This window comes from Sturnira hondurensis, unplaced genomic scaffold (genome assembly GCF_014824575.4).
Source record: "Sturnira hondurensis isolate 20B ecotype Veracruz unplaced genomic scaffold, ASM1482457v3 Scaffold0003213, whole genome shotgun sequence".
NCBI lineage: Eukaryota > Metazoa > Chordata > Mammalia > Chiroptera > Phyllostomidae > Sturnira > Sturnira hondurensis.
The window spans coordinates 1,237,904-1,250,292 of record NW_028075844.1 but is presented as its reverse complement, the minus strand read 5'-3'; the positions used below and the strand labels follow the sequence as shown (position 1 = coordinate 1,250,292).

The window sequence follows — 12,389 nt, the reverse complement described above, 5'->3', positions numbered from 1 at the left end:
CTCACGGCCAGCCTCAACATCCGTCCCTACTGCAGAGCCACTGTTAGAGAAGTAAATTGCAGGGTCCGCGCGCCGCCGCCCCCTCGGCCCGCCATGCTGCTATCCGTGTCGCTGCTGCTCGGCCTTCTTATCCCGGCTACCGCCGAACCCGTCGTCTACTTCAAGGAGCAGTTTCTGGACGGAGGTAACGCCTGGCCCCTCCTCGAGGCCGCCCCGACAATGCGACCGGCCCCCCAGCCCAGATCTGCGTTGTCGCCTCTAATTACTGCTCAGAGGGCCAAAACGGTGGCCTCAAGGACTAGAGTCTCAGGCGATCCTTTTTACGTCCCCGGGGAACAAGGAGGGCGGCCTCCGGCAGCAGCATTTATGATTCGTCCGAGGATCTCTTAAGCCACCGGAGGTTGTCAAACGAGATTGGGGTGGGGGCACTCAGGGATTTCCTTCCTTTACTTAGAACAGTTTATGGCTCCTGGGAGATGCATTTGAGCTGCAGCGGAGTTGGTGGGTGGGGGAGGAATCAGCACAATCGCGCTGACCTGCCCCTCTGATCCTGCAGACGGGTGGACCAGCCGCTGGGTCGAATCCAAGCACAAGTCGGATTTTGGCAAATTTGTCCTCAGTGCCGGAAAGTTCTATGGTGACCTGGAGAAAGATAAAGGTAAGAGCCTGAGGCTGGGTGCTGAAGTCCAGGAGGACTTCCTGGAGGAAGCTCTAGTCATTGACAGCCTGGGCATCCCCAGGAGCAGCGCAAGAGGAGGAAGGGGAATGGTTGTGTGAATCTTTGAACCTTACGGTTCGCGGGGATTGGGGCTAGCTGTGACCTCAGTACTATCCTCTGCTAGGGCTGCAGACGAGCCAGGATGCCCGCTTTTACGCCCTGTCCGCCAGATTCGAGCCTTTCAGCAACAGGGACCAGACGCTGGTGGTGCAGTTTACTGTGAAACATGAGCAGAACATCGACTGTGGGGGCGGCTATGTGAAGCTATTTCCAAAGAGTTTGGACCAGACGGACATGCATGGCGACTCTGAATACAACATCATGTTTGGTGAGTGGCCCACCCTAGTGCAGACCTCTGATTAGAGGGAGACTAAACCCATCCATGGTTCCTTATAGCTCTTGAAAGGTGGTCATGAGAACTTGGGAAACACACTGTCAGGCTTTCCTTTGAAGGGGAAACTGAGAAGGTAGTCAAAGCAGCAATAGTTGCAATGTTATTGTTGGTCTAAGGCTGTTCATTTGTGTGATTTTAGGTAGGTATTTTTCAGTTTTACAAGTTAGGATACTGAGTTCTACAGCGTGCATGTTTTTTCCCAATTCTCCACACATTATCCCTTAGAGATAGTTGAGGTCTGAATCCTGTCTTTTGAGTTTTAATGGGGCTGAATTTAAGAATCAGGTGTTTTGACTTAAGGTGATGAACACACAATGCAGTATATTTATATAGATGATTTGTAGTAGAATTGTATACCTGAAACCTATGTAACTTTATTAACCAATGTTACCCCAATTCAGTTTTTTTTTAAGATTTTATTTATTTATCTTTAGAGGGGAAGGGAAGGAGAGAGGGAGAGAAACATCAATGTATGGTTGCCTCTGGTGTGTCCCCTGCTGGGAACTGGCCCGCAACCCAGGCATGTGCCCTGACTGGGAATCGAACCGCGATTGTCTGGTTCATAGGCCCATGCTCACATCCACTGAGCTACACCAGCCAGGGCTCCAGTTCAGTTTTAAAACAGAATTAAGTCTTCCTGTTGAAACTAGGGCTTGTGGGGGTGCCTGGCAGTGGTGGGCAGCCTCTGGCCCTTAACTGGACCTGCTTCTCACCTAGGCCCTGATATCTGTGGTCCTGGCACCAAGAAGGTTCATGTCATCTTCAACTATAAGGGCAAAAACGTGTTGATCAACAAGGACATCCGTTGCAAGGTGTGCCTGGGTTTGGTGACAAATGGCTGTCTGGGGTAGGCTCAGTGGCCAGTCTAGTGGGCGGGGCCACTCACTTCTGCCTTCTTCAGGATGATGAATTCACACACCTGTACACACTGATTGTGCGGCCTGATAACACCTATGAGGTGAAAATTGACAATAGCCAGGTGGAATCAGGCTCCCTGGAAGATGATTGGGACTTTCTGCCACCCAAGAAGATAAAGGATCCTGATGCTTCAAAGCCTGAAGACTGGGACGAGCGGGCCAAGATTGATGATCCCACAGACTCCAAACCTGAGGTTGGTGTTTGGACAGGGGCTTCCTGCCACAGAGGGGCTGGTGGACAGCTAGGCCAAATCTTACCTTTTCCTGTACTCAGGACTGGGACAAGCCTGAGCACATCCCTGACCCTGATGCTAAGAAGCCTGAAGACTGGGATGAAGAGATGGATGGAGAGTGGGAACCACCAGTGATTCAGAATCCAGAATACAAGGTGATCCTGGGGCTCCAGGCAGAGTGGGGTGCACAGAGGGGAACATGCTGACTTCCACTCACCTCCGGTCCCCTTCTTCTGTAGGGAGAGTGGAAGCCCCGGCAGATCGACAACCCGGATTACAAAGGGACTTGGATCCACCCAGAGATCGACAACCCTGAGTACTCTCCTGATAGCAATATCTATGCCTATGAAAACTTCGCAGTGCTGGGCCTAGACCTCTGGCAGGTGAGCTGTAGAGGAAACAGGAGGATTGCTAGGGGATTGCAAATGTTCAGGATCGCCCTGTAGGAAAGGGACAGGAGTAGGAGTCAATCCTAAACAGTTATGAACCTAAAATGGTGATTTTTCAGAAGAATTTTCTGGTCTGTTATCGTGGAATTCTCACAGCACCCCCTTTGAGGTTCTGTATACTTTATGCTTGGCACTCCCTTAAGAACCTTTACCTGAACCAACTCATTAACTTCCCCCAGTGGCCTAGAAGGTGGTTAGATAGCTCCATTAGGAACCAAAATTTGGGGGGGGCGGGTGGACACCAAATTTTTGTCAGTTCTGTTCACTGATGTACCTTCTGTACCTAGAACTTGGCACATAGTAGGTACTGGGAAAACATTTGCATAAGGTGATGAAGTGAGACCTCATACAGATGAAGAAATTGAGGTGCAGAGAAGTCACCATTCCAAGGTCATATAGGCAGGAAATAGCAGAGCTGAGGTTTGAAGCATAGTGTTAAATCATGATTTTTAAATCATAGTGTTAGACTGTGGCATTGTGTAGTGGTTATGGAATCCAAGGCTGGGGCCATGGGGTGATCTCCTCTGACCATCCATACATTTCTACCCCCAGGTCAAGTCTGGCACCATCTTCGACAACTTCCTCATTACCAACGATGAAGCATATGCTGAAAAGTTTGGCAATGAGACATGGGGCGCCACAAAGGTAGGACTAGGGTCCACTCACGGGCTGGGATGGGGGCCGGCAGGACTGGCAGATGGGGGCCAGGCCCTGAGTGTGTGGTCTGTGTGCAGGCAGCAGAAAAGCAAATGAAGGACAAGCAGGATGAGGAACAGAGGCTGAGGGAGGAGGAGGAAGACAAGAAGCGCAAGGAGGAGGAGGAGGCAGACAAGGATGACGATGAGGAGGACAAAGATGAAGATGAGGAGGAAGAGGATGATAAGGAAGAGGAGGAAGAGGAAGATGCTGCTGCTGGCCAGGCCAAGGATGAGCTGTAGGGGCCATGCCACTGCTTCCAGGGCTGGACTGAGGCCTGAACATGCCCACCACAGAGCCAGTTGCGCCAAATAATGTCTCTATGAGACTGGAGAACTTTCCTTTTTTTCCAGGCAGGTTCCAATTTGGGGTGGATTTTGGTATTGTTCCCCTGACCCTTTTTTTTCCTCCATTGGTGTTTTGTCTGATTCTCCTTTGGCCCTCATCTTTCTTGACATCTTTGCCTTCCTCTGTCCCCTGCTTTCCCCTGATCCCTTAATTTCCTGTCCAACCTGAGGATATGGGGGTTGTGGAGGAGAAGCCCCAGGCCCAAGATTCCATCTGTTCTTCCTGGAGCCCAGAGAGGGAGCAGGAGATGAGGATGGCACCCCCAGCCCCCCCAGCACTGAGGAAGAATGGGGCCCCTAGGGCCTGAGCTCTGACACACCCCCCTTCCCCACCCAACCCCTCCCTTCCTCTTCTGCCTCTAAGGACTGGGCCACTTCTGGGTGGGGCAGTGGGTTCCAGCTCAGCTCACACTGAGAATGTAAGAACTACCAACAAAATTTCTATTAAATTAAGTTTTGTGTCTTCCTCCTGTGTCTTCTTCTGGGGGAAGACAGACATCAGGAAATGAAAGGTGTCTTTTGGGGGGGGGGTGACTTTGGTAAGACTAATTTCTCAGCCACTAAAGCATTAGCTGAATGTCCCACAAGGTTACAGGAGCCTTCATTTAACCCCAGAAAGCACTGGGAGAAGAGGAACTAAGTGCCATTATAAATACTCCAGGTATTAATTCACTGAGTCCTTGCACCAAACTGGTGAGTTTCTAGTACGGGTTCAGTGTGATGAGAGAATAGGTCCAGAATATAGTAAGGGCGGGGGCAGGGATTTAAACTCACACCTTAGACACTTTCTCATACTGTTTTACACAACCATATGTACCTCTTAACCTACTATGGAGTAAGACTACACAGAGCAATCATATGGTGGTGAAAGCCGTTCCTCTTACAATCTGGAATACTGGGCTTCTGAGGCTGGCCTAGGCCTGTTCTGTTGGGTCCACAAGGCTGCCATTAAAGTCCAGCAGGTAGCGGGCAGCCAATGACCTCGTTGCAGGAGAGAGGTAAGAAACCCTGAAATGGGCCCAGCCTGCTCTGATAGAAGCTTCTAGGCTCAGGGCTTGAAGTGAAGGGAGACACACCAGGACTTCGTTACCTTGGTAACAGTTGGGCAATAGGTGAGGTGTTTGGTGACTGCCTGGTTCCAGGCTAGGGTGTTGGGACAGCCTCGCCTTTAACTGGCCCCCAAAACACCTTTAGCTTTGGCCAACCAGCCCCTTAAGTCTTTGTTATTTGGATGGGCCTCCTTCAAGCTTCCCTCTTGGGCCCTGTGGCTGAGCCCCAGCCCTTTGAGAGGTCTCCCAGGATTGGTATATCCAGAGCAAGTTAATGGAGAGACCTGTATTTGATGTAGGGGGTGGCTTGAAAATTAACGTCTTTCTTAAATACTTTTAAGGTCAGACTTGGAGATAATGGAGTGAGCAACGTGGTTGGGGAAGTAGAGGTGGCCAAATGCATTTTTAAATTTTTATTTCTTTAATTGGTGACCTTTTCAAGTATCCTTTCCAGGCCTAAGTTCTACTTTCAGGGCCTAATGAGGTTCCTCTCAAGGTGCCCGGGCCAGAATAAAACTCGAACATGCAAAAAACATGAACAAAGGCTCTATGGAGAAATAAGTATCAATAACAAGTACATGAAAGTTTTTGTTCAGCCCTGGTTGTTGTGGCTCAGTGGTTTGAGCACGGGCCTACGAACCAGAATATCAAGGTTTGATTCCGGGTCAGGGCACATGCCTGGGTTGCAGGCCAGTTCCCAGCGGGGGACCCATGAGAGGTGGCCATACATTGATGTTTCTCTCCCTCTCTCCTTCCCTTCCCCTCTAAAAGATAAATAAATAAATAAATCTTTTAAAAAAGTTTTTGTTCAATGTCCAAAAAATGAAACTCCTAAGGGTCAAAGTAGGGACTCCGGAGCCATTTTGTGGCCTTATGACGTCACTGCTAAGAGCATGGCGTCACTCGCAGGAAGCCACAAGACCAGTGTGTGCTCTGAATGCACCCCAGCCCCACCCCCGCGGGCCTCGTCCTGCGGGGCCGAATTTAGTGTGCGCATGCTTGTGCATGCCCACAAAAGTCGATGGGGGGTGGAGAGAGCTCGTCTGCAGGTCCCGTGCTTTGATAGTCGGCGCGCGCAGCGCCTGCCCCGGAAGCTGTCTGCTAGCAGCGCGGCTGGGCGCTAAGATGGCGGCGGCGTGAATTGCATGTTGTGTGAAGATTCCGGGGCCGCCGCATTGCTCGGGCCCCGCCATGGCCGTCACCATCACGCTCAAAACGCTGCAGCAGCAGACTTTTAAGATCCGCATGGAGCCTGACGAGACGGTGCGAGCCAGGCTGGAGCCCGGGGGCGGGAATGACGGGATACGGGGGTGGGGTGGGGGCAGGGAGGCAGAGATTCTGGCAGGAGGGGCAGGGAGGATGGCGCCGCATGAGTCCAGCTCACCTTTTTCAACTTGCCTGACTGTTCCGAACCATCCTCTCTCCCACCCCACGCTGGTCTTCTGCCTAGACCCTGGCGGCTTTGTCGGAGCTCACGGGCTAGTCTCCCGACAGCCCCACCCCCGGGCGCCTGCCAGGTCCCGGCTCTAATGTCAGCGCTCTCGCGGGGCACGGGAGCCATGCTCGGATGCCCGGCTGGGCTGCGCTCTCCGGGACGTGGGTTCTGAGTTCTCAGCTTTGCAGGCGTCTCCTCGGCGACGTTGGTGGCCGAATCTGGGAGTAGTGGCCAGGAGATGCCAGCTGATGACGGCAGTGACATTGATAATGATAATAAACGGTCTTAATTTCAGTTGTCCATGGTTGTGGGCCGTTCGTTACTTGCTAGTTGATGAGTCTACTGTTATTATACTGAATATGCGAAACAGGCCTGTCATTTGGAGACTGACTCCTTACTTTACAGATGTGTAAACTTAGGGTTAAGGAACTTTGCCACAGTCAGTTCAGCGAGTAATGGCAGAGCAAGGGTTCGAATTCAGTTCTACCTTATGTCAGATCCCACAGTCTAAGCATTGTTCTGCTTTTTTAGCTGAAAAGAGAATTTAGGACCTAACAAACATGGAGTATAACTATGTATTTAGCACTTTTTGCACTACTGCCCCAGGAGGGAGACATTCACATCTCTTTTTTGTAGGTTAAAAAAAAAAGACGTATTTATTCTTTAGAGAGAGGGGAAGAGAGGGAGAAAGGGAGAGGACATTGCACACATCAATCAGTTGCCTCTCCAACCAGGGATCTAGCCTGCAACCCAGGCAAGTGCTCTGACCAGGAATAGAACTGGCGACCTTATGGTTAGCAGGCCATGGCTCACTCCACTGAGCCACAACAGCTAGGGCAGAAACTCACGGATTTTTGTGAACTGTCCAATTGTTTGACTTCGGGAAAGTTACTTAACATCTCTCTGCTCCATTTTCTTTATGAAATGAGGCTAGTGGTATCTATTTCATACAATTATTGTGAGGCTCTAAAGATGTGGTACAGCCCTGGCCAGTGTGGCTCGGTTGGCTGGGTATTGTTCTGCCAACCAGAAGGTCAGTGGTTGGATTTCTGGGCAGGACGCATGCCTTGGTTTTGGGTTAGCCACTTTCGAGATGCAACCAATTGAAGTTTCTCATATCCATGTTCCTCTCCCTCTCTTTCTCCCTTCCTCTCTCTCTAAAAATAAATCTTTTTTTAAAAAAATGTGGAGCCCTGGCTGGTGTAGGTCAGTGGATTGAATATGGGCCTGCGAACCAGAGGATCGCTGTTCGATTCCCAGTCAGGGCACATGGCTGGGTTGCAGACCAGTTCCCAGCAGGGAACTCACGAGAGGCAACCATACACTGATATTTCTCTCCCTCTCTCCTTCCCTTCCGCTCTAAAGATTAAATAAATAAAATCTTTTTAAAAATAAAATAAAAACGTGGTACATACATATTTATGATAGCCTTATTAACTTAGGTACTCTCAGTAAAAACTGATATACTGTCTGCGGTATGGAATGAGGACTCTTCCCTAGAGATTCCTAATCTAGGAATCTAGGGAATCTCCCTTAGATTATGTTGTGTTTTTCATTCTACTTTACACCATCTGAAATACATACTTGTTTTTCTTTTCTGCACATGAGTGTCATCTCCATGAGACCAAAGATGTGTGTTTTCTGCTGTTTTCAGTACCTAGCACATCAGAAGTGTTCAGTAAATACTCTTGAATATTGGGATGATCTGAATAAACTCAAATCTCCATGCTTGACTGTGAAGCTTAATTAACTGTCATCAGGGCTTTCAGCCTCTCCCTGCCAAACTAGAAGGAAAGAGAATCTTGGGGTTTGCAATGACTGTTTGTACCACTCTCTCCAGGTGAAGGTGCTAAAGGAAAAGATAGAAGCTGAAAAGGGTCGTGATGCCTTCCCTGTGGCTGGACAGAAACTCATCTATGCTGGCAAGATCTTGAGCGATGATGTTCCCATCAGGGACTATCGCATAGATGAGAAGAACTTTGTGGTTGTCATGGTGACCAAGGTGGGTGAAGTGTGCTGGTTGTGAGGATTACATGGATTACCTAGGGAGCTGGCAAGAGCCTGTGTGCCCATGAGAGATTAGGCATGAATAGGGCGGGGCCAGGAGGTGGCTGGATGTTGAGGCTTGATAGGGATACTGATGCCTGCTCCCTTTTTCTGGGTGTGACAGGCCAAAAACAGCCCAGGCACCTCAGTACCCCCAGAGGCCTCTTCCACTGCTGCCCCTGAGTCCTCCACATCCTCCCCGCCGGCCCCTGCCTCAGGCATGTCCCATCCCCCACCTACCGTCAGAGAGGACAAGAGCCCATCGGAGGAATCAGTCCCCACAACATCCCCGGAGTCTGTGTCAGGGTAAGGCAGGGAGCAGCAGCCCCAGTTTGGGCCCTGTCCTCCCAGCACATTCCAGCATCCACATATGTGGTCCTGTGCACCCAGGGGGAGGGCAAGATGCTGGAAGCCAGGGTCCGATTTCTCTCTCTTGAATTTGCAGCTCTGTTCCTTCTTCAGGTAGCAGCGGGAGAGAGGAAGACGCAGCCTCCACGCTAGGTGGGTGAGTGGGTGAGCAGTACCTGGGGCAGAAATGACTAGGAGTCCCAGCCATCAGCTGGGCCTTGTTGTGTGGGTTTGGGAGGGTCTGGGGGCTGTCCATCCCTCTCCCTGGTGACCAGGACCTTGCTGCTCCCTCCATAGTGACTGGCTCTGAATATGAGACGATGCTGACGGAGATCATGTCCATGGGCTATGAGCGGGAGCGGGTCGTGGCAGCCCTGAGAGCCAGCTACAACAACCCCCACCGGGCCGTGGAGTATCTACTCACGGTGAGGTGGGGGTACTGCCTTCAGGGGAGGCTTCCAGGGAGTACACGGGCTCAGTGCCCTGATGGGTCATCAGGGAGGCAAAACCTCATCCTAAAAGCCTTTGGGTCATGGTTCCAGCCAGGAAAGGCTTTCTGTAGAAGGCTGGACATGAGTGGAGGGGTGGGCCTCACCTATTTCCTGCCAGGGCTGAGCGCACACAGGAGGGAGGCAGTGGGTGGTATGTGCTTTAGAACTAAATAGGACCCCTGACAGGGAATTCCTGGGAGTCCCGAGCCAGAACACGGTTCTGTCCAGGAGAGCCAGGTATCTGAGCAGCCGGCCACAGAAGCAGGTGAGTGAGTTGGGAGGTATGCATGTGGGGTGTCTGCTGTCAAGATATGTTTCTGGGAGCCCAGCCTAGGGTCTGACCACATGCCTCCCTCCTGCCAGTGGGAGAGAACCCCCTGGAGTTCCTGCGGGACCAGCCACAGTTCCAGAATATGCGGCAGGTGATTCAGCAGAACCCGGCGCTATTGCCTGCCCTGCTTCAGCAGCTGGGCCAGGAGAATCCTCAGCTCCTGCAGGTGCGGACTTGGGGGCTTGGTGGGAGCCGGTGCAGCCAACACCTCCCTTTCCTTCCCTGTGGGAACCACCGCTGGAAAGAGTGAGCCTGGCCCAACACCCTTAGTAGGTGTTCCTCTGTACTTGGAAAGCAGGACTAATGGTCCCCTGCAGCTCCTGTAGAATTGGTGACCTACACTGTTTCATGTACTCCTCACCCTGTGAGGGTGTGGATACTGTCATCCTTGCCCTCATGGAAGAAGACACCAGAGGCTTGGAGCAGCCTGGCAGCTGGTGGAGTGTATGCGTGTCTGCTTCCAACTTCTGGATCCTATGCTCTGCCTTCAGTGTCTGTGGCTCTGACAGTGTCTCAGCCCCACATGCAGCTGGTGCTTCATACTTGTCATGTCAATAGGGTTGCTTTGCAGTGCCCAGGACCACTGTGCCCCAGTTGGCTCTGGGTCCTCCCTGAAGGCCTGCCTCTCCTATTCAGGATCGGTCATCTGCTGCTTTCCCCCCCACATCTGTCTTCTTATGCTGCCTCCTCCTGCATGTCTGTTCCAGATGTAGAGCCCAGGTTGCACACGTGTTCTTTCTCTGCACTCAATCCTCCCGATGAATCATTCTGGGGCATTTAGTCTGTGGTGACCAAAATACATGTAACCAGCCCAGATGCTGTGCTCGTCTGTGGCTGACTTTATGCCTCTAAGAAAGTGTTTTCCAGATGTCTAAGGTTTTGGAACAGACCCTCCTCCCATCCCACTGTCCCCACAGGGAGTAGCCTGGGGTTGCTTGAGCTGCAAGCTCTTAGGGCCTGCTGGGGTTGTCTTGTCACCTGTCACCTCTACTGTACTTCCAGAACATCTCAGTCAGCCCAACCCTGCACTCTATTTCAGTGGCTGATACCTTATCTCCCACATGGTTGCCTGGCAGCCAGGCCTGTTTTCTGCACAGCCCTTAGGGTCCATTCTCCACCAGAAGCCAGCATCCTGAAAAAGCACTTCATTGATGTGAAAATTGTCAGATGTACATAAAAAGAGTTGTGTCAGAACCCCCACATAGACAATATCCAGATGAACTGATGTTTCGAAAAGGCACCCAGATTTACCCATCACTGCTGTGTCCCATCACACTAGAAGGCAATAGAAGAAAGTAGATCTGGTCTCCACTTTACTCATTTTGTGTTTTTTCTTTCTCTTCTTTCTTCCTGGTTTTGCCACAGGGATCTTCTTTTTGGCATTTGCCAAGTGCATCCCCATGCCCCAACCTTTGCAATTGGTTTGCCCTACCTGGAGGAAACTTCCTTCCCTCCTGGACCAACATTTTTTCTAGCCCAGTGTCTACTCTACTGTATGCCAGGCCCAGTATTTACATTGTAAACTATTGGCCATTTATTTGCTTGTTTATGGCCTCTTTCCTCACCCTGGAATGTCAGCTCCACCACAGTGGGGTCTGTTCACCACTGTGTTGCTATTTGGTCAGAATAGGCACCTTCTAGATAATTACTGAGTGAATGAAAAGGCAAGGGATGTGATAGACACATGGAGAGGTCAGCTACGTGCTGTGGGTTACCATCCCTTACGCTCTGTCTCCCACAGCAAATCAGCCGGCACCAGGAGCAGTTCATCCAGATGCTGAATGAGCCCCCTGGGGAGCTGGCGGACATCTCTGATGTTGAGGGTGAGGTGGGTGCCATAGGCGAGGAGGCCCCACAAATGAACTACATCCAGGTGACGCCACAGGAGAAGGAAGCAATAGAGAGGGTAAGAGGTGTGGCTGAGGGGTGACCCTACTGGTGGGTAAGCCCCCATGCCCTGCTCATACTTGCCCATCTTCCCACAGTTGAAAGCCTTGGGCTTCCCAGAGAGCCTGGTGATCCAGGCCTACTTCGCCTGTGAAAAAAACGAGAACTTGGCTGCCAACTTCCTCCTGAGTCAGAACTTTGATGACGAGTGATGCCAGGAGGCCAGGCTGCCTACTGCCCTCACCCTACCCCAAATCCAAAAAAGTTTTATAAAAGAAAAAGATATATATATATATTCATGTTTATTTAAGAAGTGGAAAGTCAAAAACCTTAAAAAAAAAAAAAACAAAGCACCTCAACTTCCCATTCTCCTGAAGTGGCTCCCATTCCCATCTTGGCCTGAGAAGACCTGGGCCAGACAGCTGTCCCCCTATCCCCCACCCTAGCCTAGCCTGCTCCAAGGAGCTGGCAGGGCTGGAGGTGACAGATGGGCCCTTCTTGGCCTCTGTCCCAGCTCCTTGCAGCCAGATGGAGAGGGCTGCTTACTTCCCCATCCCCCAAAGAGCCCCTAAGACCTCCTTACCCTTTGAGGGTGAGGGGAAGCTGGATCCCCAAACTTTTGATCTTCCATTGGAATGGCCCAAATCTTCCCTTCTGGGGTGAGCACTGAGAGGCCCAAAGCCCCCTCTGCAATCTGGCCTTGGCCTCCAGCCCGCATCCCTTTACTGGGGAGGCGGCCAGGCATCTCCTATCTGGGGAAGGGGTAACAGCTGCTGTGGAGGTTGAGGCCAGCCCCCATCCCAGTACAGAACTGTGTCTCTGACAAAGGTTTTGAAGTGAATAAAGTTTTAAAAGCCCATCCTGTGGTCTGTGCCTGCTGGGGCTTCCCACTCCAGCTCATCTGGCTCTGGGAGCTAGTTGGGCACAGGCTATGTAGGAATGCCAAGGAGGGGCAGAGAGGTCTGTCAGCTTCTGCAGATGGGGGTTCACAATATATCCTCTCTGAAAAGCTGTCTCATTTCCCCACAGTGGGCCACAGCCCCAGCTT

General features: G+C 51.3%; 2 protein-coding genes across 2 annotated transcripts; both read left to right on the top strand.

Annotated features, from left to right (window-relative positions):
* The first annotated feature begins 6 nt into the window (after window positions 1-6).
* Window positions 7-4,207, top strand: CALR (calreticulin). Its single transcript, XM_037041861.1, has 9 exons — window positions 7-184; window positions 557-658; window positions 843-1,046; window positions 1,830-1,924; window positions 2,014-2,223; window positions 2,304-2,417; window positions 2,502-2,645; window positions 3,264-3,356; window positions 3,446-4,207. The coding sequence occupies exons 1-9, from the start codon at window positions 94-96 to the stop codon at window positions 3,647-3,649; spliced, it is 1,257 nt and encodes a 418-aa protein (XP_036897756.1). The 5' UTR covers window positions 7-93; the 3' UTR covers window positions 3,650-4,207.
* A 1,674-nt stretch (window positions 4,208-5,881) lies between these two features.
* On the top strand, window positions 5,882-12,200 carry RAD23A (RAD23 nucleotide excision repair protein A). The gene is made up of 9 exons (XM_037041859.1): window positions 5,882-6,066; window positions 8,079-8,240; window positions 8,409-8,590; window positions 8,730-8,785; window positions 8,930-9,057; window positions 9,310-9,388; window positions 9,487-9,620; window positions 11,196-11,360; window positions 11,440-12,200. The coding sequence occupies exons 1-9, from the start codon at window positions 5,995-5,997 to the stop codon at window positions 11,551-11,553; spliced, it is 1,092 nt and encodes a 363-aa protein (XP_036897754.1). The 5' UTR covers window positions 5,882-5,994; the 3' UTR covers window positions 11,554-12,200.
* The last annotated feature ends 189 nt before the right edge of the window (window positions 12,201-12,389 follow it).

What these genes read in the sequence shown, in the direction of transcription:
- CALR (XM_037041861.1), top strand. Translation starts at nt 94, where the DNA reads ATGCTGCTATCCGTGTCGCTGCTGCTCGGCCTTCTTATCCCGGCTACC. An exon ending in TGACCTGGAGAAAGATAAAG is followed by an intron (nt 659 to 842) that starts GTAAGAGCCTGA and finishes ATCCTCTGCTAG; the next exon opens with GGCTGCAGACGAGCCAGGAT. An exon ending in TTCAGAATCCAGAATACAAG is followed by an intron (nt 2,418 to 2,501) that starts GTGATCCTGGGG and finishes CTTCTTCTGTAG; the next exon opens with GGAGAGTGGAAGCCCCGGCA.
- RAD23A (XM_037041859.1), top strand. Translation starts at nt 5,995, where the DNA reads ATGGCCGTCACCATCACGCTCAAAACGCTGCAGCAGCAGACTTTTAAG. An exon ending in CCGTGGAGTATCTACTCACG is followed by an intron (nt 9,058 to 9,309) that starts GTGAGGTGGGGG and finishes GACCCCTGACAG; the next exon opens with GGAATTCCTGGGAGTCCCGA. An exon ending in AGAAGGAAGCAATAGAGAGG is followed by an intron (nt 11,361 to 11,439) that starts GTAAGAGGTGTG and finishes ATCTTCCCACAG; the next exon opens with TTGAAAGCCTTGGGCTTCCC.